At 52.1% G+C, this 26,407-nt stretch overlaps 1 protein-coding gene across 6 annotated transcripts; it reads right to left on the reverse strand.

Moving 5' to 3' along the window:
• Positions 1–14: 14 nt before the first annotated feature.
• On the reverse strand, positions 15–26,366 carry KLC4 (kinesin light chain 4). 6 transcript variants are annotated; one of them, XM_071581581.1, is made up of 17 exons: positions 26,276–26,366; positions 24,607–24,741; positions 15,039–15,305; positions 14,612–14,842; positions 14,161–14,239; positions 13,847–14,072; positions 13,458–13,545; positions 13,048–13,149; positions 12,565–12,738; positions 12,308–12,407; positions 11,770–11,822; positions 9,047–9,114; positions 8,856–8,964; positions 7,947–8,096; positions 1,130–1,254; positions 961–1,018; positions 16–509 (listed from the first exon to the last, which is right to left on the reverse strand). In XM_071581581.1, exons 3-17 carry the CDS (start codon positions 15,285–15,287, stop codon positions 420–422), a joined length of 1,902 nt encoding a protein of 633 aa, XP_071437682.1. In that variant the 5' UTR covers positions 15,288–15,305; positions 24,607–24,741; positions 26,276–26,366; the 3' UTR covers positions 16–419. The 6 variants fall into 6 exon arrangements, with proteins under 6 accessions (XP_071437676.1, XP_071437682.1, XP_071437664.1 ...); XM_071581575.1 differs by lacking the exon at positions 24,607–24,741 and having other exon boundaries at positions 15–509; positions 7,974–8,096; positions 26,276–26,357; XM_071581563.1 differs by lacking the exon at positions 24,607–24,741 and having other exon boundaries at positions 26,276–26,357.
• Between the last annotated feature and the right edge of the window lie 41 nt (positions 26,367–26,407).

Genomic DNA, 26,407 nt, shown 5'->3' on the forward strand with positions numbered 1-26,407 from the left:
CGACGTCCCGCTCAGGCCGAGCCGCGGTCGCTTCTAGGGTCGGTTTTATTTAATAAAATCAAGTACAGCGATCACCCGGCGGGGGACTGACTTCCCGGGGCACTTCCGCCACTGCCCCGGCCGGCGGACAGCCCGACTCCCCACCCCCGCCCCGGGCTGGCGATTCTACCTGGCGAACGTGTGCGACCGGTACCGAGCGTGCCGCCACCGGGGCTGCTGAGCCCGGTGCGCGGCGGAGGAGCATGCGGGCGGGCTGCAGTGCCCAAACTAGCTAGGGACCCCCGGGGGAGGCCGGACTGGGCAGGCAGACGGTGGCAGGAGAGCCGGTGATGGGGAAAACAGAGCAGGTGGTGTAGGGAGGTGCCGGGTGCTGCCCCGTGCAGCGCAAAGCCAGGGTGCCCAGCAGCAGGGGAACCAGGTCAGTTGGAGGACAGCAGGGAGCTGTGGGAGGACAGGTCCATGCTGCTGGCGCTGAGGCCTCTGCTCTCCGCACGGAGGCCTTGGGTGCCCTAGAAAAAAAAAATACAGTGCCTGTGACATACTTGCAATCCATCCACATGCCCCAAAGCTTCTACCTCAACTCCTGCACCCCTTGCCTCGGATGGCAGGACTGCCCTGGTGCTACTTGTCAAACCCAATAGGTGCCGCCTCTGCTCCCATTCTGTGGCTGGAGGGGTTGCTGAGCTCAGCAGGCGGGAATGTGATTACTTGGAGGCAGTACCTTCAAAATTTGGAGCTATGACCTTGGAAGAGGTCTGCAGCTGCCCAGAGGTGCTGTGGGAGCACTAGCCTAGGCAGCATGGCTCCCGCACCCCATAGCTGCAGAGTACACACACAGTGGGGTTTCACGCACTGCACTTGTGGCCCACTATTATGGCCCTCACCACGTGTGCCACTGGCTACACAGCCCCCAGCCAGTGCCCATTCCTGTACTAGCCCTACCACCCACCCTATGCTTACCTCAAATGAAGCATCACTAGACTTGTGCAGATAATTTAATGATGCAGCTCGTTTCATGCTACAAGAAAGCAGAAGAGAGCAGGTGGGATCACGCTGTCTGGTCAGATTCAGCCCCACAAGGTGGCAGGTCCCCCATCTGCCCTGTACCCAGCCTGACCCTCGTACCCACCTGGTGTTCCTAGGCTCCAGGGGACCATTGCCCTGCAGTTTCTTGACCAACATCTCACTGCTCCTCCGTATCACATCCCGGATTTTCCCCAGGGAGCTGCTCCGCTGCAGAGTACCACTGCCATCCTGGACACAGAGACACAAGCCAGGATGATGGCTGAGTGGCACCGACAAGGCTCTGGCATGCTGCTGATGAGTGGCTGGAATTGGCTCCAAACATTCTCCTGCCTGCTTGGACTGAGGATTTAGCCCTGGCCCAAAGCAGACTTAGTGCTAAACATGGCTCCCTCTTTGCCCTGGTTCTCTGCAAGACATGATGATCATGGAGTCAAGGACACCACATCACCATTGCCTGGCTCATCCAAACTGATGAGCGCTCCTACTCGGTGCAAGCCCAACACCCAGACAGGCTGATGACTTGCCCCAGGACAAGTCATGCCCCAGGCATCCCCACATCCCTGCTTAAACATGACATAGCTCCATCACCTGCAATAGCTCAGGAAGCAGCTGCCAAGGGGGTCCCAGTGGCCAGGGAAGTCATGGGAGTCCCAAGCTTAGGGATACTTTTGTCAGGCCAGGACATGCTGCTAGGACTTGCATTTTAAGGACTCTCTCCTCTGCTGCTGCTGGCTGGAGACTATCCTCCCACACCCCTTACCCTCCTTCCCCATACCAACCCTAGGCATCTTCTCTGTCCAGCACTCGTCCTGATGTGCAATTTGGTTATGCAGGCTCACTCACATCAGACAGACCATTCTACAAGCACACACAATCTTGTCCCACCTCTAACACTCCCAAGACAATTAGTTTTGAGCCTCCTGAGCAATTCAGGCAGCTACATTAGGGATATATTAATTTGGCTGCACCAATGCTGTGTTGCTAAGACTACTATGCTCCCCAACTTTAGCTGTGCCCACCACCACTAGCTGCCCCAGGAGTGGCACTTTGCAGGAGTTTCTTTATGTCTGCCTGCTTTTTCTGAAGACCAAAACCAGCCAGAAATCTTGTTACCCAACCTGTTTCCTCCCACATGCCTCCAAAAGTCCCCAGTACTCAGAAAGGCACTTTCAGCACATGACAGACTCTAGCCCACCTCCTGCACTTAGCTCCACATGCATGCAAGGCACAGGTTGCCACTGTGTCATCATGGCACCAAGCCCTTCCTCTGTGGACTGGCCTGGTTGGTATGTCAGGTTATGGCATCACTGCTGACGTGGAATTACGTTTGCTCTGATGGCCTGAAAACACCGGTCTTTCCCGCTCCTGGTTCCAATGACCCCTGGCATACTGGGGCAAAGGAAAGCAAGAGAGGGTGATGACAAAAGCCCTTTGCTCCTTAAGGTGTAGGGAAGCCCCTCTGAACCACTCCAAATGACCAACATGCCTTGTGGCTCAGGCTAGCAGCAGCAATTACCCCAGGACTCTCCATGCAGTTCTGCAGGTAAGCAGGGTCTCTGCCTTAGGCCAGTCACTGCTTTGCGCTGACCACTACAGGTTGTAGCCCTGGGGAACTCTTTTCCAACACTTCTTGTCCCTGATTACCCAAAGCTGATCCAGCCCTAGACCCCTCTCTAACAGCTGACCAGGACTTTTCTTACCAGCAACCCTTTCTCCTGGTATTCATTTCATCCCTTCTTGGATAAGCCAAGTACATCAAACCTCTTCACTTTCTCATTGGGATGAGGATTTTCCAAGTTGGGAGCCATGTGTTGCTTCTGCAAGGGACCCACTCACCACAAAGGCAGAAAACAGCAAAAGTAGCAAAGTAAATTCAACTCCTGCATGAGGCACGCTGGGCAGGTTTTGAAGGAGATGGACATCAGTGTGTGGCATTAGCAAGATGGGTTAGGGTGTCTTTAGCCTCCCCATGAGACTTGCACTGGTTACCACTCTCCCTGCCATGCCAGACATTGTTCCTTTTCCCAGGGCGCACAAACCAGTGGTGGAAGAGGAAACAGAGCTCGGGCAGGGGAGCAGGACCGTTGTACAAGGGCAGCAGGATTGGGCCAGGAAGTATGGTCTTGTGTCAGGGCTGCAGGATGGAGCTATATTTCCCCAGCTGAAGTGATGCACACTGACTGCAGACCAACACAAGAACCAAATGCTGCTGCGTGCTGGGTTAAAAATAGCCTCTCTTCTCTCCACACTCCCTTTTCTACAGGGTTATTTTTAACCCAGAACATTTATGGGGTTTGGTTTGCCACAGAGCCCCCACCCCATTGCACCCACCAGGATGAGAGCATTCAAATAAAAAACAGCAGCTCCACCACTGAGCTGTTCTCTCTTGCACGCTCCCACCCTGCTTAATGCATGGAGGCAGAGGACTTAGGCAGGATATGACAGCACATGGAGCTCTCTCAGAACTGGGAGACACAATAGGGTATTTCTTTGGCTAAACAGAAACGACTCTTGGAGAAGCTCAGATCCCTCAGGGCAGCCTTACCACACATGGTTACAGAACTGAGGTTAGCAGCAACCTCAGACTGGAGAATAGGGCGAAACACAGCAGAGCTGGGTCCTTCATCTCCAATTCTCAGGCCAGGAGAGGTGCCCTGGGGGTAGCACATGCCCCTGTACACACACAGACAGACACTAAGCGCTGCCACACCTGCTCCAGCAGCATTTGCACCCGCCACCCCAGGGCTGACCGACGTTGGCCTACAGAGCACGGAAAGAAGCACAGAGCAGCAATTTGGGTCTGTCTACCTTTAATTAGAGGTACAGTTGTTACAGCACCAGGTCCAGGACATAGCAAAGCACAGGTCAGGTGGCTCCAAGGTCCAAATGCACCCTATGCTGGGGACTCCTTGCTCTCCAGGAGCATAGAGCAGCACTGGCAGAGAGAAGCAGGGAAGGCACAGCTCTGAAGCACTCGGGCCAGGACTCCACAGCCCATGGTCCAGAGGACAAGCTTCCTTTCAGCAAGCACAAGCTCCTGGGGAGCAGCATGCATGTAACCCCCAGGCCTCTGCACCACCACAGGAAAGCCAGGCCCAGACAGACACAGGCACATTTAGTTATCACAATCTGCCAGAAGACTAGCACAAGAGAAACAATCTAGCTAAATAAATAAGGGAGAGTCCTGCGCTGGCCTCTGGGTTCTATACTACTGGCTACAGACTCCTCAACTTTCTCATAGGTAGGAGGGCCAGAGAGGTTCACTTACTGCAAGGAGGTGGGATAACAGTGTACACCCAGGGTATGAGACTCAAGACAGTAGTGGTCTGGTCCTGGGAAACATTTCCTTTCCCAGTAGTGACCAACAGCACCAGACCCTGCGAAGGCATGAAATACCAGAGGCATGGAGCCACTCCCACTATGGTCAGGGTCAGCACTACGTTCCTAGCAGTTAATTGGGTTCCAAATTTCCCATCCACTTGGCTAGGGACAGCCCAGACTGCAGTGAGGCCCAAGGACTATGAGCAATCAAGTCCCTTCCCCTATGGCAGCACCCCTCTAGCCAACCCCCACATGCTCAGCATACCCCCAGCCGCAACTCCTCCCTTCCTCACATCCTTCTTTGCATCTCCTTTTTCTCTCAACCATTCTAGTCCAAACCAGTTCATTCCCCATCTCAGCCACTTCTAATGGCCTGGGGGTCTGACTCATTGCAGAAAAGTTCTCCTTTCCTCCTACCCTTCCTTTGCCTCCAAGGAACCGTGAACAACTTTGCCCCTGTTTCTCCCACCAGCCACACCTAGGAACCCTGTAGCAATGGGGAGCTGATTCATCCCTTAATGTCATCAGGTGAGGAATTTGGCTACAGCATCCAGTCAGGAGACTGCAGACAAACATGCTTGTGCTGGCAGGTCCCTGTTCCATGCATGGCCCTTGGCTGTCACTCTCTCACCTCATCTTGGATGTACAGTAGCTCTATGGGCCACCGTATACTCCTTTGCCCCTGCAAAGAGACCCAACACACTGTGTCCCTGAGTTGCAGAGCTCAGAAGAGAGAAGGGTAGCAATATGGGTAGCTGCAGGAACAGCCCAGCTCACCAGGGACCAGCGCAGGTTTGCTACATAGCCCTAAGATCAGCTAAGTCTACAGGGAAGAAAGCAACTGGACACATGACAGCCCTGCCTAGGCCAGGCCTTGCTGTCCCATAACAACCACCCATCTTCGTGCCCCTGTAGAGATGGGTGGAATAAGATAGGAGGGTTGAGGATGTGTAATGATGGTGGAGTTGCCATTGCCTGGAGTGAAGACAATCCCCCGCAGACCTGGTCCCCGGGGATGTGCAAGGGCAGGCCAGGGGTGGGGGCATGCAAGGGGATGGTGGCCCGTCACTGTGGCCTGGGGGAGCGGGCAGCTCCTCGCAGATTCTTCCTGCTCTTGCTGGCCATGGGACTGGAGCTGGGCCACGTGCCCAGACACTCCTCTGCAGGCGTTGCGGTGCCCTCGCGCACCGGGAGGGTTGGGGGACTTGGCGTGGAGTTCTCGCCGAGGAAGGAGGGATGGTGTGGAGGAAAAGTCGGAAGATACAACACAAACATCCAGGTGACTGCAGTGGAGGGGAAAGAGGGAGTCTCGGGAGGCATTTAAGCCTAGTGCACAGAGAGGAGAAAGACACAATTTACAAGACTGTGAGGTTGTAGGTCACCTAGGGAACAGGTGGGGCAGGGCCCAGGCTGCATGCAGAGACAATGGGCCACATCTGAGCAGGGAGAGATTCTTGTGAGACGGAACTACAGGCTCACTTCTTTGCCGGTGTGGATAGCAGGCTCGCAGGAACAACTAGCTCAGGGAGGAACAGCCTGGGCCTCCTGCTCTGGGAGCTGCTTGCTCCTGAGCCTTGGGCATGGGGTACCTGCCAAGGCTGCTGCACCACTGAGATAGTGCCATCCCTGCACTCACATCCCAGATCCTGGCTCTCACAGCCCAATTACCAGGGCAGTAAGCAGCTGGTCCAGGCCCTGGGTTGCTTCCAGAGCTGTCCATGGGGGCAGAGAACAGAGGTTCCCGACACCCTATGAGCTCCTGTGGCTCCACCTGCAGTAGATGACAGCTAAGGGAGGACAGCAGAGGCATCTTTAAGGCACTCATCTGAGGTCTCTGGACCAACACAGAGAACAACATGCAGTGACAGACAGGAGCAGCAGGAGCTGCCTCTGCCCTCTTTTGAGGGGAGCTGCAGCACAGTGCAGGGCTGCTGGCTTGGAAGAGGAGACTGGCTAAGTGCAGCAGGCTGGAAAAGGTATCATGTGGCAGCAGCTGTATTGCCTAGGATGTTGGGCTAGCCCTCAAATCCTCTATCTACAGCTGCCTGGGTCAGGGAAGCTCTGTGAAGACCCTTGGAAAAGGGTCATGTTAGCAGGAATTATTCTGCTTGTCTAGGACAGACTGTGGGAAAGGGTGGCATTGTCTTGGGATGATCAGCTCAGAGACCATCAGAAGGTCTCCCAGACCTTAACCAGTGAAAAGAGATGACCCAACACCAACCACAGCCAGGAGGAACTGTAGAGATTTACCAGCCATTGTAATCCAGGCCATTGTAATCCAAACCTTCAGCCCTCCCTCTGTGCTTGTCTAGCCCAATTACTCATGGGGAGTGCAGGGGCCCAGGGTTGGTGCCTTGCCAGGTCTAAGACCCTCTTTACTCCTGATGCCAAGAGGTGGGACAGAGGAAGCCCTGCATCTGGGAGAGCTGCTGGGTCCTCTCAAAGGTCTCTTCTCCAGATCCCCTTCAGCCACCTCCTACGTACAATCCACAATCAAGAGAGCCAGCAGGCTTCAGGCTTTGGGTGTTGAAGGGCTGTCATGGCAACAGGGAATTAAAACAAGGAAGGGAGGGAGCTCATGCAGGTGAGGATAGAGCAGAGCTGAGGAAGAAGGGTTAGTGACAGCAGATGTGAGGGGGCAGTGAAGGACTCCATGTGCTCAGTGTCTCCCATGTTTCAGGCTGCAACAACCCCATGGTACCCAGCTACACTATACTGTCAGTTAGCGTTTGCAGAAGGAATGGTAAGTGTTAACGGCTCTAGCAACCCTTGAGCCAAGCACCCACCAGCACCATCCTCACTTCTTGCCTCTTCTCCATCCTCCTCCTTGCAGAAGACAAAAGGTGCCTGTTCCAGACACAGATCACTACCTTTCTCCCAACTCAGAGCTGAAGTGCCCCTCAGCCTCAGAGCAAATCCAGACATGCTCAGGTTGCCCTGTCTATGCCTCAGCTAACACCAGTCTCTTCCTACCACTGGTCAGCCCAGCCTGGCATCCCACAAAAGCCTGCCTTTTATCACCTCTGCTTGGCCAGAGCCAGCTGAGGGCATGAGACCATGAGACTGGGACAGCAAAGATGTTGGCTGCAGACTACTCCTGTGCCCTGAAGTCATTCACTCACAGACACACCAAGCACATCACACACACACAACTCTCCCCAGGCTCACAGCACTGTCTGTGGTGCAGTGCAGGACAGACAGCCAAAAGGCTCTCAGAGGCTGTGTGAGCCCAAGATGGGGCTGATGCTCTCAGCCAGGACCACAAGAGGGAAGCAGCAGGGAGAGATGTTAATAAGGTTGCAAGCCCAAGATTATGGGCAGACCAGGACCAGCTCATGCTGTGCACTGTCAGGGCCTGGCAGCTCCCCTGAAGCAGGAGCCTTTAGTTAGGAGTGTCTGGCCTGTACATCTGAAGCCAGAACCAGACACGCACCTTGCAGGCTGGCTGGCTCATGCCAAGAGGGGAAGGAAATGTGCAGGGAACAAATGGAGGCAGACAAGGATGCCACGACAGGCCACACAAGGGACAGCCCTCAGCCAGGTTGTCCCTTCCCTCTGGCAGCCGGCTGAGGCCATTCTTGATAGTGTCTTGTACTTACCCCGCTCCATTCCGCGCCCATACTCACTTCCTCGCTACCGTCTGTGGCATTCTCATACTTGACACTGCCTCCTAGGCTCCGACGTCTCTCTGTGCCATCACCTTCCTTCAGGATCTCCACCACCTTCGTCTGGTTGACTGGGTCAATGCCCTGCAAGTAGAAAAGGATAAGGAAGAACTTATGCTCCTTCCCTCTAAACATCTGCCATACATTGCTGTGCTTGGTTCTCTTCCCTCTTTGGCCATTGCCCCATCACAGCCAAAACATTCCAGCAGAAGCAGAATGGAGCCAAATGCCATCCTGCACCTTAGCAGTCTCTGTTTGGATTCCCAGCTCTGAGTCTACACAAAGCCATAAGCCACCCTGGGGAACAAGGGCTTGCTATCCCAAAGCTGACAGCTTTCTTTCCTTCACATTTTGGAATGTGAAGTATTTTGCTGTCCTTCAGTCTTTATGCGAGGTGCTTACAGCTCCTGCTTTATTGAGGATTGAGAGGAGTTTAGGGAGAGGTACTCTAAGAAATTCCAGATGTGTCCTCTGGACAAAAAAATTAGCATGAAGAAAATGTGCCAGTGAGTGCAGTTCTCTTCAGTAGCCAATGAGGTCCAGTAATCTGCCTTAACCCAGCTGCAGTATTTCTGCACTCTCTGAGCCATGTCTTCTTCCACACACACTGACATCTGCTCCACCCATGCACATGCACAATCCAACACATGTACCTCTGCACAAATACAGTTCCAATCACCAAGGTGCCCTGGGTGTCATGGGAATGTAAACTACAAACATAAGAGACTGCAAGGCACAGGAGAATCCCTCACCCCAAATCAAACCAAACATAGTGCCATAACCTGCCACCCCAAGCCCTGCAACACCCCCTCCCTCCACCAGGGAAAGTCCATCTGGGATTACCTGTCGCCGAGAGCGAACTGCACACTCCTCCAAGGTCTCTGCTGCCTCCAGCTTGCCCTGGCGCCGGTACAGTGCACCCAGGTTCCTCAGAGTGGTGTTAACAGTCGGGCTGTGGTAACAGATAGAAGGTGAGTGGAAGCCCTGCGGCCACCCCCTCCAGAGTCCATAGCTGCTCAAAACCCACCTCTTACCTGCTAACCTTACAGGCCTTGTACCAGCCACCATACTCAGCGTAGGGAGCACTGTCTCTATGCTTGCTCTACAGCGTAAGGAGAGATCAGAGCTGTTAGTCCCATACCTGCTGCCCTTCTCTGGCCTGTGCTCTCCCTACTGAATGCCATGGCCAGGCCCCAGGCAGCAGCATTGCACCAGCCCAGCCTTTGGAAACACAATATGCAAATATAGTGATAAAGCCCAGCAGGTTCCTGGAGGGAAAGTCAGAAGTCCATTTGCTGCAACAGATTTGGGCCACAAGCAAAAGTGGTATTCCAGTCCCAGGAAAGAGCATTATCCTATCTCCTTACCACCTTCCACGGTATCAAAGGCAGCAGGGACAACACAGTCCATTGTTATGGCATTCAGGAGAGCCTAACACCCCAATCAACATGCAAAAGGGAGACTAAAATCCCCACAGGCATGCCAGGCTGCGTGGGCACTAAGCCATGGTTAGCAAAACCGAATCAGTCAGCCACATCCTAGCCTTCTGCCTACAAGGTCAGACCTGCCCCACAGCAACTCAGCCCAGTTAACTGTCTCCTCTCCATGCCCAGCCTTTGCACCCCAAAGGTGGCTGGCTGGCCCTGTCACAGCCAGGTGCAAAGGGGCAGCTGGACAGAGCAACAGGAGAGGGAGAAAAGCTTGATGATCAAGGAAGAAGATCTGGACAACCTACCCTGCATAGTAGCTTCTAGCCAACATTGCCCTGGGCCAGTAAGGACTGTGGCATTTGCAGGCAGGAATTGTGATTGCTGCATGAGCAGGGCTGCCTGTTCATATGCTGTACACCCCAGTGCATGGGGAGCACCTGGGGTTGTGCCATGCCTCAGAGCTCTGCACCTACAGGACATATATATGGACTGGGCACGGAGCACCCAGCTCAGCCCTGAGCCCAGACTGCTCTCACCAAGCAGGTGCAGAGAACCACTACTGCACAGCAGGAGTTTCCCTCTGGAAAGGATTCTAGTTCAGATAAAACTGTCTCCATGGGGACCATTTTTCTTACTCAATCACACAGTACTGCCCAGCTCTTTATCCCACATGCCAGAGTCTCCCTAAGCCACAGGCACATGTGGTTTCCTTTGCACCAGAGCCTATACAGCCTGGGCAGGCACCAGGGACAGGAGAGTTCAGGACTCAATACACCTCTGAAGCTTGAGCCAGCCTTAAAAGGTGTCTGAACCTGACGGGAAAGGTGTCAAATCCTCTAGGGCAGATAAAGCCTTGACGGCCAGGGCTGCCAGCTGTACCCAAGGCCTTGCTGTTGGCATGAGTTGGCCTCTCTCTGCTGTCAGGAAAAAGGGACAAGGGAAAAAAGTAGAGAAACCCTGCAAGTGGGATTTTAATAGATGCATTTTAATAGAAGATAAGGAAACACAGCACAAGGCAAAGCACAGCAGCATCAGCTCCTGGGCCAGCAGTACAAGCAAGGATGTGATTACTACTGCCTGAATAAGAATGCCAACCATGCTGTGCCATGGGGCACAGGCACAGCTGCCCTGAGGACAGGAGCCCCAGGGGCAGGGAAAGAAGCTCAGCCCTTGCCTCAGACTCACATGTAAAATGAATCTCACTCCCACTGTGGGTCCAGAGCCTGCTGTCTTGCCCTATGGCAAATCTTGTATTATTCTAGAGCACGGCTTCATACTACAACTATCTACTTTAGACCTCTTAATTCTCCAAAGATACCATCAGAAAAGTGTCAGTCCCAGAGGAGGCAAGGGGAGATTGGTCTCTATTCCAAGTTGGATTTCTCCAGAGTAGTGCTCCAGCAAGTACAGATTCTTTGCAGCAGAGCCTTCATAGTGCACCAACTGGAGCAGTGCAAAGCTGAGCACAGACCTGCACTTGGAACTGCACAGAGCAGTTCACTGGTAAGACACAGCATGCTGGTCGGAAGCACCTGCTAGTGCTCTGCTCTCAGGACTCACAGGATGGGACTAACCAGTCACTAAGTCAAGCCTACCAGGCTGCTGCCTGAGCCCATGCAGGGCTGGGACCTGCTCTGAGGGCAAAGTAAGACTGTCTGCTCCCATTGCAGCTGGACGACTAGACTACAGCCCGTCATTCTCCTGCTTCACTCACCTGCCAAAAAGCAGGCAAAGTCTTAGACTTGGCTAAAGCAGAGACAGGACTTTGCTTGCATTTATTGGCTGATCACAGAGCAGGGCCTGGGCAACCAGAGCAACAGCAGCTTTGCCTTTCAGTGTAGTTCAAGGAAAGCGTAACGCATTTTTATCCTCTTTCAGGGCCTGCCGTGAGCAGAGATCTTTTTCAGGAGGTTTGGCTCCATTTCCTATAGCAGTTTCTTCTTGACCTCCATTTTTTCCCAGACAACCTAAGAGCTGCTTCAGAATCTGGTTATGCTCTCGGTATTGGCAGCAATTTGAAACAGAGTGCCAAGGCCTTGCAGCACAACCCTCTGCCATCCACCGTCTTCCATCACCTGCATGCCCAAAAGGGATCACTAAAGCAAAAAGCATGCAGCCATGGCTGGGAGGCTGAACAGCCCTGCCCGGGGAAAAGCCTCATGCTCTTTGATGGGCCTTCCCTCCCTGCTGCCCCAAGAAGCAGCCATGCTGTGTTCCCCCTCTCCAGACACCTCCTGGTCATGGCAGCTCTTCAGACTGCAGCTCCTCCAGGAAGGAGCACATGACTGTGGGTAAGAGAGGATCAAACCCCCCAGAATCAGACTCACCTTGCTCATCTCCTCTCTCTCCTCTGCGTGCATCCAAATTGGCTTGTGTTCATCTGCGTGGGAAGAATGCAAAACAGGTCCACTCACCATCTCACCCTGCTGCTCCTCCTCCTGCACAGCCCAGCACACTGTCTCCAGAGCCAGCAGCTCCTCACAGAGAGGTGCAAGATTTCCAGATCCTCCTGGTCCCTGGGCTAGAGCCCCAAGGAACAAACATTGCAAGGGTAGGACAGGGAAAGGAAAGAACACCCTTCCACATGGAAGTACACGTGTCAAATGCACACAAGAAGATTCAGTCTATGCCTGACAATGACTGTGCCATTTGCTATTTCCTTTTTAACTGCTACTACTCCTAACCCAGTAAAGACTGGGTTGAGACTTCTGAGAGAAGTAGGGGAACAGCATAGCATAAGAGAATGGCAGCATCTCAAGGGGCCCTCCAAGGCATCCCATCCCTCTATGAAAGTAACACCAGAAACAGCCAAGTTTAGGCTGAGAGCCAGGAGACCCTTCCCCACCCAACAGCTTCTGTACAAACCGTCCACAGAGCCAAACTCCTTCACGTGAGCACGCGTGAGGATCTCCTTATACAGCACCTCTGCATCTTTGTATTTGCCTTGCTTCAAGTAACAGGAAGCCTGCAATCAAAATAAAACAGCTCCATCCCCACTGGGAAACACAGTTGCAAGAGGCAGGCAGAGTTAATCTCTCTCTCTCCATCTTCTAAGCACCAGGCAATGCTCACCTTTCCCATGGCACTCCCCTAACCCCACAGTCTCTCCCCTAGGTTCTCACCAGGTTGTTCTTGGTCTTGGCCACATTGGGGTCATCGGGACCCAGGCAGCTCTCATAGATCTCCAGGGCTCGGCAGTAATAGTACTCCACCTCATCATACTTGCCCTGGTTCTGGCACAACAGGGCTAGATTGTTCAGCTGCTTGGCCACATCAGGATGGTCTTTGCCTAGAACCTGGGTGAACAAAAGAAAAAAAGCCACAAAGACTGCAGTGAACTCCTGGAATTAGTAAATATTGTTGTCCCTCCAGCACATGCCTATGTCAGACAAAAGCCAAGGACCAGGGAGGTAAAGAGGAGAAATTGCAACTTTCATCTCCTGGCTGGCCTCTCTAGGGCTATGAACACTAAAGAGACAGGTAAGGTGGTGGCAGAATCAGCAGCTAAAGAGACCAGATAGGTCCTGGATCTCCTCATGTGCCCCAAGGTAATGGGAGAAAGCCCTTAGAGAAAGCTGAAAGGAAAAAGTGTGGGAGAGTAGTACCTTCTCACGGATCTCCAGGGCTCGCTTACACAGTGGCTCTGCTTCTTTGTACTTCCCTCTCTTGCCATAGAGAACAGCCAGATTGTTCAAAGTTGCTGCCACCTACGGAGACATAATATTCTCCATGAAACAAAGCAAATTCCAGTTGGACCAAACAAGGGGTGCAAGCAGCAGTAGCAGCAACTGTCTCATTTCCTCCATGCCTGCAGTACTGCTGCTTCTGAAGATAAGGAGGTTCAGGGATAGAAGGCTGCCTTGTCTATATTGCAGGATCCAAGAGAAGTCAACTCCTGACAGGCCATACTGAACCAGAGAGCAGGAAATATTAAAGCAGTAAAACACTGCTAGAACAGTGCCCCAGCAGCACCCAAAGGTGAAGAAAGTGACGGAAAGAGGTGGGAGACACTCACCGCTGGGTGGTCTTTGCCTAGAGTCTTCTCACGGATGGAAAGAGCATCATTCAAGAGGTGTGCTGCCTCTTTGTATTTATTCTGATCCCTGCAGTGCAAAGTCAACCAGTTACAACACAAATAGCAGGCATAGCTACAAACAAAAGTCCTCCTTCCATAGAGATCCAACCCTCACAACCCTTCCATTTCTCCATTCCTTCCTACTTCTGCCAGTCCCTAGCTATATTCAGAAGTCTGGCAAACCAAATACCTCAGCTATGCCAAAACGTTTTTGAAAGGTAAACCACTGCAAGCTGCAGTACCTCCCTGTCACCGGGATGTGCTGTAAAGCTGAAGAGGAGATACAGAAACCTGTCTTGGCTCAATCCTGCCCTCCCCACCATGCTCACCTGTACACTAATGCTAGAATGTTGAGCATAGTAGCCACATCAGGGTGATCATGGCCTGATGTCTTCTCCAGGTCCTCCAGTGCCTGCTTGCAGAGCGGCACAGCCACCTCATAGCGTCCCTGTGAAGCATACTGGATGACAAGGTTGTGGAGGGTGCGCAAGCGTGCAGGAATCTCATAACCTCCCTGCTGGGCAGCTGCCACAGCACTGCTGTGCTGGTGAGGCACTGTGGGCACAGAGAAATAAACATGGCGCAGTTGACACAGCAGGCTTGAACAGAGATAGGCAGCAACCACGCATGAGCAAACACTTACATCCAGGACCATGCTCCTCCTCCTCATTTGGAAACAGATCATCCAGGGAGTCCTTGGTGGAATCACCCTCCTTCTCCTCCTGAGAGGATGAGAATCACAATACTGTTGGTTCTCAGAGAAGACAACAGCAGCCTGGGCTAAGTCAGTTGCCAAACTCTCCACCCTTCTGCAGCCCACCAACACACTCAACTTCCTCTGGGTTCTCTGCTACCATCTTCCCCCAACAAAACAAAATTGATAAAAACCAGATCTTCCCAGCACTAGCATCCATGCTACTCCATGTTCTTCCAAAGACTCTACCCCATGCAGGTCCCCTTCAGTTACAGGCATTGCTGTGCATGGTAGCTGGGAAGGGGAAAAATCCAGGGCAATACCATTACACTCAGGCAGTTCTGCTCGTCCAATCTCCCAAGCCCACAAAAAACAGTTGCTCAAAACAACTAGGGCATACCGAAGGCGAGACATCCTCATCATACTTCTTCAGCTGATTCATGAACTCGAGGTGTTTTTTCTCCTCTTCCAGCTGAGCCACAGTTTGTTCACTACGCTGCAGCTTCTGCTGGGTGTTAGCAAGCTCATCACGCAGCCACTGGTTCTCCTGGCACAGTCTCCGCACCTGAGCCCGCAGCTTCTGCTTCTCTGACTCCACAGCATTCAGATGGTTGGACAATGCCATCATCACCTTGTTAAGAGTTTCAGTCAGTAAAACCCACAATCTTGTGTCTCCCCCACATGCATTCTTAGGGTCCACCCTCAGGCCATGCTGGCCTTCTACACTTAGCACCTTCCTGTCCCTGCAGCTTATGGGAAATGGCCACATGCCTACCTTCCTTCCCCTCCCAGTCCTGGAAAACACAAAGATCACCCACCACTCTCACCTGAGCTTCTCCAAGCCCCAGTTCAATCATCTCCACTGACTTGCGGAGCAGGTTCGATTTCTCATGCACGAGATTGGCTTCTTCATCTTTCTTCAGGCACTTAATGGTCTCCAGCAAGCTGTGAAGTATGGAGTTGTGTTCATTCTTGAGTGCTTCCAGCCCTTGCATCACCAGCTTAGTGTTGGAAATTATCTCCTCTTGGCTCAGCTTGTCCAGTTTCTCCTCTCTTGGGTACACCATGGTGGACATAGTCCTACTCCTGCAGCCCTACACAGAGACAAAGACAAAGCCTGAGTGCCCCAGTGCTGTTTCAGTGTGCCACAACCAGACACAAGTATCATAACCTGCTTCAAGCAGTCAGAGACAGCATTTAACTAGTTGCCTGCTCTAAGCCCTTCCCTTTCATCTTACCCTCTCCCTTCGGCAGGAGGCAGCTGTCAGGGCATACACCTCTGCTTTTGAGGCCTGGAGTGCTGGCAACCAGTGCAGGTGGAACACATGGACAAGAGACAAAAAGGCTAGAATCAGTGCTGACCTCCAACACTCCTATGCTCCCAGCAGGAGGAAAGCTAATTTAGTTTCCATTTAAGAGCAAAGATTTGTGGTTGCAATCTGTACACCTCCTGCCCACAGACCACTGATGCAGAGAGGCTGTCAGAGCTCAACACCTCTTCTGACTGCAGAAGGGAACAGAAAGTGGAGGGATGCCAGCTCAAAGCTTTCTGCTTCCTCAATGGAAAATCTCCTGGAAGAACATCTCATAGACAGCGAGGCATCAGTAGCACTACTGCACCAAGACATTGGCTGACCAGCAATCCTGATGATCACAGCCCTGGCACAGAATGGCCATTGTGGTGATAAGGGACACAATGCCACTGGCAGGACTAACTCACACCAGTGTGGGGAAGCTTATATACACCAACTGCTAGTCACAGTAGCATAACCCCTGTGTGGGTGTCAGCTTGAAACACTGAGAGCTTTTCCATCTTCATTTGCCCTGCTGCAAGCCCAGGGATTACTCAGGATGGCATAAGGACTCTGTACTCTTTCCTGTCTGTTCCCCACAGATATACAATGTGAAAATACCAATCTACTGCCTTTAGCACAGAGACACCAAGAACTACAATCCACAAGGTTAGTGTGGCTGTAAGACCCCTGCATAGAAAGTCCAGGAGATAGGGAAACTCAAAAGCCTAGAGGCAGACAAGACCCCTTATAGCAGGTTGACGGTACTCTGGCTGCTCCATGACTCATTCATCTAACGCAGTCCCGGCCTCCTGCTCCAGCTGGGCCACCCCAGCAGCTTCACATTACACAGAAGTAAAGCCACCATCCACCTCGCTATGAGTCACTCCAAAACCAGCCTCCTGTGATGCCCTGCACAGGCAGCACCTGCCCAGCAGCATCTTCTTGCCACCTGGAGCTGGCAGAGGGCTCTGCAACCAGAGTGCCCAGGGCCCTGCTGCCAGGAGGCTGGCAAACTGCCCAGGAGCTATGCAGGAGGTGGTGAGGGAATTTCTGCCAACGGATTTGCCTTTTCCCTCCTGCAAGACACAGCTCTGCATGCTTTGAGCTCTTTGTTGGGCAGCTGCCTTGTGCATGCTTTACTGAGAGAACAGAAATCCTACCCCAGGTATAGGAACAGAGAGCAGGGCTCCCCTTCCTGACATGGCTCCTTTTCTCCTCACCTGCGCAGTCTGCCCAGGAAGGTTCAGGGTGATCCCACAGTCCAGCTGCCAGGATGCTACTAGGGAGTGGATCCTGAGTATTTGAGGGGCCCAGTTTCTTCCTCATTGCAGCATGAAAATGAAGCACTGGGACAGTTGTTTTAAGTAAGCAAATGTCATTATACCCACTCATTTCCTCCTTTTTATCCTCACTCTTCCTTGAGTTGTTTTACAGGTCTGAACTCTCCTATATCAACTCTTCCCTTTGGTTTCTGTTCCAGTGATGCAAATCCATCCCTCAGGAAAGGGAGCAAACCCTCGACACACAGTGGAGACCTTACTGAATCTCACCAGGGCAGAAAGACTTCATGGCTTTTGAAGACTGGGTTCCTGTTCACATCACTCAACAAAAACAGTTGTACTCACCCCAGAGTCACAATGCTGACTTCATATCCACTTAATGATCCAGCATCAGCACCAACTGTGAGTCATACTTCACAGTATCCTTCACTTTTAGGTATCTGCCATGTTTCACATGCAGTTAGTCCCATGCACTGGGCTGCAACTTATGCCAGTTTTCTTTAGAGAAGACCATATGGTAAGAATGGCATGTGTCTTGGTTTGAGGGGAAAAACCAAAATGTTTACCCACAAGCAGGGGAGGGGGCCTTCTCCGCAATAATCACGCCACTCTTTATCAAATTTAAGAAAAGGAATTTTAATACAAGAAGGATAACTGTCCTTAACTGCTATAAATATATATGTAGGTATAGGTATAACTATAAATAGACCAGCGCAAACCATTTCCCCAACACCACAGAGGAAAACAAACAAAACAACAACCCCCACAACAACAAGTTTCCTTCTGGAGAAGAGTTATACTTATGGCAGTATCAGTGTCACAGCCCGGCTGGCAGCAGGGTGAGTTCCCACATGAACTCTATGTCTCTTGTCCCAAATGGAGAAAGGAAGCTGAAAGTGGGGAACAGCCGCGTGTCCTGGAACGCAGCTGCAAACCTCTCTCTCCCGGGTCACTGCCCCAGCCGGGGCAGGCAGGCCATGACGCTGCAGGCGGTGGTGAGACTGGAGCAGAGGCCGGGACCCCAGATGCAGGAACCAGGAGAAACAGCAATGATGAGGAGAAAAAGCAGCGGCCCAGCAAAAAGCCCCAACAGTAGCCACCAGCAGGACCAGGAGAAAAAAAAAGAACAGCTTCCCTCCTCGGCAGCACACACACTGCTCCCGAGTTCCGCCGAGCTAAGAACAGAAAAAATGTCCCCAAAAACAAAAGAGACAACCTGCCCCCACCTAAGCGATCAGCAGTTAACTACTTCTTTTTGTTAACTGCTGGCATGGGCAGTTAGTGGCAGGGGAGAGAATTTACATAATAATTCCAAACTACAACAGTATGGAAAACCTCATCCTAAGGTAAAGACAGAGGGCACAGACTACTGTTTTGAAAGGAAAAATAGGTCTGTTGAGAGTAGGCTGGCACTCATATCCTGTCTTCCAAACTGATTCTCCAGAAAGCGGCAGTTAAGCAAACTGGTTGACAATTACCCTGGTTATTTTTTCCCCCACCTTTATAGCACATATGGAGTGTGATCAAGTGCTAAAGCAATAAGGGAAACCTTGCCTAAGGCAGACTTCTGCAGGTGAGCAAAACTCAGGAAGAAATGCGCAACAATTCCCAGCCTGAGAGAAAGGCGGGCAGCCTAAAGGACGCTACCACTGCCTCATCTGACCAAGTACTGTTGTCCTGCTCTGAAATAAGTCCAGACAGCTTCCCAGGAAAGCTCAGCCAACACTTGCCTGATTCCACAGAATTCAAGAGTTCTGTTGAAAGGTTAAATGGCTGCATCACTAGTTTCAACTCAAGAGGAAACACAGCCCAGACTCAGAAACTGGGAAATGGGAGTTCTCTGGAGCATAAACAATGATTGGGACACAATAAGAAACCCAGGAATGGTCTCATACCCAACATTCAACAAGACTAGAACTCTAAAACTCACACAGCTGTGCAGTTCCTCTGTGTTCTGGATGAGCTCCGAAACACTGAGTTTTGCCATACTGAGATCTTGCTGCCATCTTTAAAAAGTACAATACCTACACGCTGGGAAGCGGAACGTGTTACAGGATAAAAACCCACCAGAGCTTGCACCTTACCTTGCTAGGTAACAGAGTAAGACAAGAACCAAATCCATAGAAAATGAACCTCATTAATTCCACTCTACACAGAACTACTCCTTAACTGTGAAATCACTGTGTGTTAAACCACCAGTGCCTCCACTACAGCAACAATCTTTCTTCAGCCCTTCCAGCAGAAAACATTCATGCATTTCCCCGTCCCCATAATCAACTTGTTTTTTGAAACAATAAAGATTTCAGACTGAGAAGGGAAAATATTAAAAAAAAATCCTGACCCACAGCACATCAGACTCATCCTACCCTGCAACTAAATCCTCAGATCCTTCAAGACATACCAATACAGGTTCTGCTCTCACTAACTGTGCAAACATCTGTACACAACCTTGGCCTCTCTCCCACAGAATGACATCCTAGAAGAACAGCTCTGCTAGATACCAACACATTTCCAGTGTTCAACAGGGGAGAGTGGATTTTCAGATTGAATAAAAGGAAAACCTAAGAACAAACACACAGCTGCTAAACAAGAAAACAAACAGGAGACTGCAGAGAAATCACTTAAATACTGCTGCCTTTTGCACAGTGAAGAAAACCAGCACTGGTGGGAGCTGACTTATCCTTCCAAAGCAACAATTTTCCCCCACAGAGCTTTATTTCTAGGTCTCCCTAGTGCTGACAGTGTACAGGTCTAAACCCAGCCCTCCAAAAATGAAACATGCCCTGTGGTGGCCAATGCCAAGGTCAGGCAGGCTGAGGCTGCCGCATACACACTCCTCCTAGCCTTTTACATTCAGCAAAGGACACCAAGTGTCCTTTATCCAGGTTCCTGCAGAGAGGAGGGGAGACATCATCATTTGCTTTTTGCAGGGTGAGGTTAAGCCTGGAATAGGAAGAAAGAACGCTTTTCCAAGGAGATCCTTGAGACATGGTGTGCCCAGTTCCCAGCTTATTCTGACACATTCCTCATGGGTCTGCAGGTGTCACAGCCCAGGTCTCCACCCACACGTTTCCGCTCTAGTTGGCACGTCCTCCCTCTTTACAGAGAGCTGCCAGAATAGCCCGGCTTTCTGACAACACCCACCTCATCTGCCCGCTGCTGCTCCCACTTGGAGGAGAGCTGTTGGAAGACAGGGAAGGAACATGCGTGCACTGAGCTTTGTGGCAGCTGCAGTAATCAGACGGGAATCCATCAGCAAGCACATCCTGCCAGGCAGAAACCTTCCTCCCGTATTCAAGTGCATAACCGCGGAATCAGTGAGCATCAGCAATTTCAGCAGCTCATTTTTCTGCCTCTGAAAGCTGCTCCTGCATGCAAGAGCTCTAAGAGGAAGGAGCTGGAAGATTCACTGCTTCTATCTTCAACCCACAACAGCTACAAGGATGCCAGATCAAATGGGTCCAAGTGAATCTTAAAGCTCAGGTTATGATGCCTAATGCCTAATACTATAGAGAATGGGAAGAAAAAATTAAAAAGCACCAGGAAAATCAGGAGTCTACCACAACAGAACAGAGATATCAGGTCTATGCACATCTCAACAAATTCAGTTCACTGCCTCCCTGCATGTCCCTGGACCAATGTAAGCCCAGGGTACCATCCCAACTTGCACAAGCAATAGTGTCAAGACAATAATTGCAGATCCTTCAAATTGCAAATGCCAGCATTTTCTGTAGAGAATTGGGCACAGATATTTAGCAGCAAATTCTTGTGTAGAAGGTGATCTAAGGATATGGTCGTTGCAGAAAAACAGCTGAGATCTGGAAAAAGTTTCCTGTGGAAAAGACTAAGTCTGACCCACAGCAAGAATGAATGACCATGTTTGGGAGACAGATAGCAAAGGCAGCATTTAGAAATGGAAACAGAGGGCTTAGTCTTACTTCACCATAATAATCCCAGTCTCATGCTGTGAGACATGCTTTCGCTACCTGGTAGAACAGCAAGGTTATGTATTTGGACAGAAAAATTACTTGGCAGAAGTAGGGAGGGGTGGTGTAGAGGGTGTTTTGTTTTGGATTTTTCCTCCTTTGGACCTCTGCCAGCTCATTACTGCTGAACAACAAAGAGTCTCTGGAGAGCCTGGTTGACCTCCAACGAAGCTAGAAGTGAAATTGCAAATAAAGACAGCTGAGTCTTCAACACTGCAACAAAACCTAGACCTAATACTCTGGATGCTGAAAAATAAAACAAAGCAATAAAAAGTGAACAGTGTCAAAGTTGCAACCATCACAGAGGCTGTGTCATGAGCACAAGCTTTCTCCTTATTTTGATACTGTAGTGCCAGAAAGCAAACAGACTGTAGGAGCCTACAGTCAGCTGCACAGACCCTCTGAAGCTTCCACTGCACAGCCAGAAGACATTGACACTGCCAGGAAACTTGCACACTGCCACACCACTGCTAGAAGAGCCACTGTGCTCAGGATCACCAACCCAGGCCACCTGCAACAGAGCCATAGAAAAGGGATGACAAACTAGTGCTGCTGAGCTGCACATCCAACAGTTGTCATTTCCAGAGCTGCTCTTACATGGGTAAAACAAGAAATGCCAAGGTCCATGTGAGGCAGAGAGCAGCAACAGTGCTCTGACGCATGTTATCACTCCCAGAAATGCCTTCATTCTCCCTTAGAGCCACTAAGAACACACAAAGAGGCAATCAGCCAGGGGTCAGCATCCTGGGAGTACAAACTCCTGGGAGATGTCACTTAAACTCCAATGTGCATGACATTCTCTGCCACCGTTTGTTTCTGGCTCGTAAGTTTCTACACCCTATTACCAAGAAAGGGTGTACCTAGAGCCCCATTTGCCACACAAAGTTCTTTCCCAATACATTTTCCAATGTATTCCTGAATTTGTTAGATAAACTCAGTGCATTTGCCTTTACTGAACACCTTTTCAGGACAAAGGAGCAAGGCATCACAGCACTAGAAACTGACCCAAGGCCCAGAGACAGGGAAAGCAGCACATGCCTGCTTTCAGCTCGGTCCCACAGGGACAGTCCCTCTGCCCCAAAGCAAGAGAAGCAACGCAATCTACCTCCAGCAGGCAGTGGAGGCAAGGAGCTGCCTCACTCATATTCTCCCATGTCCCAAAAACAGGACTTTCCCTGGCATCCAGGCACCTCCCATGCATGGTTTTGAAGCCAACCTCTAAGCACAGGAAGGCTTCACCCAACCAGCTTCCCCAATCCTCAGTCATGTAACTCCATAAAATTGACTTTGCTATTGGAAACACCACAGCCCTCCCTATTCCCTGGACAGGAATCAAGGCCAGCATTGCTTCTTTTAGCAACAGCTGACACATGCCATCTCTAGCTGACTGTGAAGCTCTGGGGTTTTTTCTAGATCCTATAAGGTTTGTGTTGGGAACGTCTGTGCTAATCAGCAAGGCTGCAAGAGGCCCAGAGGACTAGGACTAAAAAACAAGATTTGCAGCTCAAGTGGAAGGGCACTTCTGCAATGAGCTAGGAGACTCCCTTCATGCTCTTTCCTTTCAGCACCAAGCACTCCTCTCTGTCCCACAAGCTTCATCTCCCTACCACCTACAATCTCTTAACAGAAAACACACCATCACACAGCCCTCCTGAAACCGAGGGCAAGGTGGTGTTAAGGTGGCTTTACAAGGACTTGGCCACAGTGACTCCAGTTCAAACCACTAGAGAAAGAACATGGGAGATTTCCATTCACCTTCCTCTTTCCAGCCTTCAGATGGAAACAACAAGACAAAAGGTACTAACTAGGGTTCGTTCTCATTGACCAGAGCAAGCAATTCCTGCATTATCAAAACATGATCCAACTCCAATATGCATATGTACTCTGAGGAAGACAGAGCAAGTGGTCTGGTTGGCTTTGTATCAGATCACTCGTTCCTTTCAAGATCAGAAAGGTCTTACTCCATTCATTACTATTAAAGAATACAGATATTGGAAGCAACGAGGGTTAAAAGATACCAACAAAACAACCACTCACAACAAAATCAAACAAATAAAACAAATAGCACCAACCTGTGCCATTAGCAGAAAGCCATTTTGCTCTGTATTGCACTTCATACTGTTTACAATGCCAGCTGGCTGGGGAAACATGCAACTTCCAGCAGGCCATTGGAATGAAAACCGCAGCCTTCACCACCCCCCACCAGCAAGCTTGTGCTGGCACCTCCAGATCAGCTGGCAAGACCTTGTTTTTAAATTCTTGCTCACATCTGCAGCAGCTCACCAAATCCATCCTGCATCTGCTATGCCTGGGACCACAGTAGAACACCATCAAAATGCGTTTCCAGGCTAGTGGAGACAAGAGCTAAGCAGTTGGAATGAAGCCAGGACAAGCATCTCTTCCTAGCTTCAGAATCTGATTGGGAGTCTCACTGTATGAAAAACAGAGTGAAAGCCATTACCTTGGCCTGACAGCATGAAGTAGTATTAAGGCAGGCAGAATAATTCCCAGGAGCCAGTGCCTCTGCAGGCATCTGTCTAATGTGAATGCTATGCACTGGACGAGTGCCTGAGGAGTACAGGAGATGGCCACGATGCAGATGGGCCTAGCAAGAGCCCTGGAGCCACTCTGTGTGCCCTGAACGGCTCTGAAGTGTGCACACTCCCTCCCATGATGTACCTGGGGCAGCCGCAAAGACCAGCTGACTGCAGGCTGCAAGACTGTGCTATTATTTCCAAAAGCAAACAGGTTTTGTAAACCATAACAAGGCAGCCAAATTCACAGAGACAAACCTCTAGCTGCATAATGAGCAAAGGATCTGTTTTATCTCTGGCTCCCCTCTCTAGCTGGAGATTTTTGAGGAGCTATGCAGCTCTTTCCTAGCAAATTAAGACTTTAACCAGCAACTCTGCCAAGGTCAGAATTTTGCCACGTGTCCTTTGTGCCCTGAGAGCCATTTTGAAATTTGGGGTTAATATTGTTGTTCCGACCTGGACATCCCTCCAAAACAGCATATGAGAACACATGCTTCCTGCTCCTTCTGGCAATTACAGCAAAGCGCAGCCATGTTTATTTACCCTATGTCTGAGCGGGCCAGATCTTTGACCTGATGTGTGCTGAACACCACCCTCTTTCCCCACACACAGAGGCAGGGGCAGATACTTTCCATATGTCCGAGGTGGCACAGCAGAGAGGAGACCAAGGGCACCAGGGAGAGACCCGAGGATGGAACCGCAGCAGAGCGTCAGGTGTCCCTATGCAAGACACAGGGAAGCCTGCAGTTTCTGGCAACGTGCTGCTGCCTCCCACCATTGTGCAGATTTCTCCCGGCTGCCTGACCAGAACGTTCTTGTGCAACACCATCCCCCAAGCTCTTCTACACACACATCCCAGACGCATTCTCTCCTTCCCAGCTTACCGGCGATCCCCCCGCCCCCTCTCTCAGCCCACCACCTTTGGTAGGGCGCACCTCCACATCGGGACAGCTTAGGAAGCAGTTAATTGATGGAAGGAAGGTTTGCGGGGAAGCGAGGCTCCTAGCGAGCCATTGCTGTATGACATCGTTTCTCCGGCTTTGTCTGGCAGCAGGAGGCACGCCCGCTGCGTATCCTTGGAACAAGCAAAACAGAAACCCCCTCAACCCTCAGAACCACCACAGAGAAATTATGTGCCCACCTGGCTAACTGCAAGCTTCGCAAGGAAAAAAAAGTTGTCATCAGCTTTGCCCGAAATTGCGCATCAAAGCGGTCCTTTGTTCCGGGATGGCTGGGCACCCTGCCCGCTTCAGTCACTGGATGGGAATGTCCCCCGCCCCACGCCGCAGAGGAGCGGTACCTGTCTGCCTGCAGCGGCTTGTCCAGCGCCGGCACTCCCGGAGGCGGCGGAGGCGCGATGGCCGCGACTCCGTCTGCCGAGCTGCCCTCCGAGCGAGCAGCGGCGCAGGCACCCGGCGCTCGGCAGCCAACCACACTGCGGCAGGGGGAGAGGAGAGATGCGGACAGGCTCCAGAACAGGATGGTGGGACGCTCTCCTGGGAGTGCAGAAAGCGCCACGCACGGCAAGCCCACGGCTCCCTCCTCAGGGATCGACGGGAGCATCACAGCAGAGCCAAGCCCCCAAAGTGCCACCAAACGCTGCCTAAGGAGATCTACCCACCAGATCAGATTGTACTCAGACCGCCAAAGCCCTGTTCCATTTCACCCTCCATCCCGTGGCAATTGGTTTTACATCCTGTTTGGTATCACCCTCGCCTGCATCCCCAATGCTGACCACATCCCAGTCCCTACAGCTAAGCCGGTGTAGCTGCAGAGAACCCTCCACTTGTGTGGTTGCTGTGCCTGTGCCCACAACAGTGGGTAGGTACAGGACATATGGGATGGCTACAGGCCTACTGTGTCCACACTGCGCAATGTGGAGCTAGGCCGGGAACTGCCAGTCTCTAGATGGTTTATGCTGAGAGAGGACAAAGACACAGCAACCCATTTGGATTGTTGCTGCAGCCACAATAACACACAACTGTCATGGTGCTCGCTACATGTTTTGTGAGTCTTATGCTGTCCAGAGTTGCCTACATCTGCCTGTGTCAGTGCTTCACTGGTGTTCCTGTCCCTTCCCACAGGTTCCTCTCGAAGGGGAAGGGCTTCAGGTGCCCCAGGAGACAGCCCAGCCGTTGACACACAGGTTCTATCTTGCCTCATCTCACGACATACATTCCTTTCCTAAAGCAACTTGCTGTTCTCCCTTTCCTATTTCTGGAGGGCAAACCTGTCTGACTATGGGGTACACACAGCTACTGCACAGTTAAAAGCCATACAGGCTACACAGCAGGAACGCAAACATCCATAATTTGTCTTACAGTGAAAGCCATTCCTGGCAATGAAGGCTCAGACTAATTATAGAGCGGTGAATCCCGCAGTATGTGCCCACAGCACCTTGGAAACGGCCGTGGCTGGGACTTCGGGCCGACCCACCGCTGTCATACACACTCACTCCCACTCCTCCCTCGGGGGCTCCCGACCCCCGCCCGCCGACCCCGCGCGGCAGCCGGCCCTGCCCGTGGGGAGCCCGGGAGCACCGAGCCGGCGGACCCGGTGCTGCCCGAGCAGGGAGGGCGCCGCCGGGGCCCCCGAGCCAGCGGCTCTCGCTGTGGCGGCGGGTCTGGTCCCGCAGGGCGCACCTCCCCGGCTCCAAAGTCCGCAGAGCCGGCGCCCTTGACGCGGCCGACCCGCAGCGTTCCCGCGGCGCGCCGGCCCCGGGCCGGACACTGCCCTCGCTCCCGCTCCTCCCGCTGTCCCGGAGGACAGGGCGTGCTGCGGTCCCCGAGCCACGCCGGCCCCGGCCTCGGCGCTGGCCCTGCCACAGGGACCTCCCCAGCTCCTCGCGGGGGTCCCGCCGCGGCAGGCGGGGACGCCGCCCTGGGAAGGCCTGCACCGACGGGCCCCGCGCGTCCTCCCCCCGCCTGGGCCGAGCCCGAGCCCGAGCCCCGTAACCTCGCCTGCCCCACCTGCTCGGCGCGACACCTCGATGGCGGTCCCGGCCGCTGTCGCTGTCCCGGTCCCGGCGGGGGCGGGGCGAGACTCGCACGCAGAAACGCCCCCCCAGCGGCGCAGTCCTTTAAATTCAAGATGGCCGCCGC

Source organism: Pithys albifrons, chromosome 2 (genome assembly GCF_047495875.1).
Source record: "Pithys albifrons albifrons isolate INPA30051 chromosome 2, PitAlb_v1, whole genome shotgun sequence".
Taxonomy (NCBI): Eukaryota; Metazoa; Chordata; class Aves; order Passeriformes; family Thamnophilidae; genus Pithys; species Pithys albifrons.

Coding starts and splice junctions, on each gene's coding strand:
- KLC4 (XM_071581581.1), bottom strand. CDS start 15,287: ATGTCCACCATGGTGTACCCAAGAGAGGAGAAACTGGACAAGCTGAGC. Junction 14,073..14,160: donor GGAGGAGCATGGTCCTGGAT/GTAAGTGTTTGC, acceptor CTGTGCCCACAG/TGCCTCACCAGCACAGCAGT. Junction 12,739..13,047: donor CCCTGGAGATCCGTGAGAAG/GTACTACTCTCC, acceptor TTGTTCACCCAG/GTTCTAGGCAAAGACCATCC.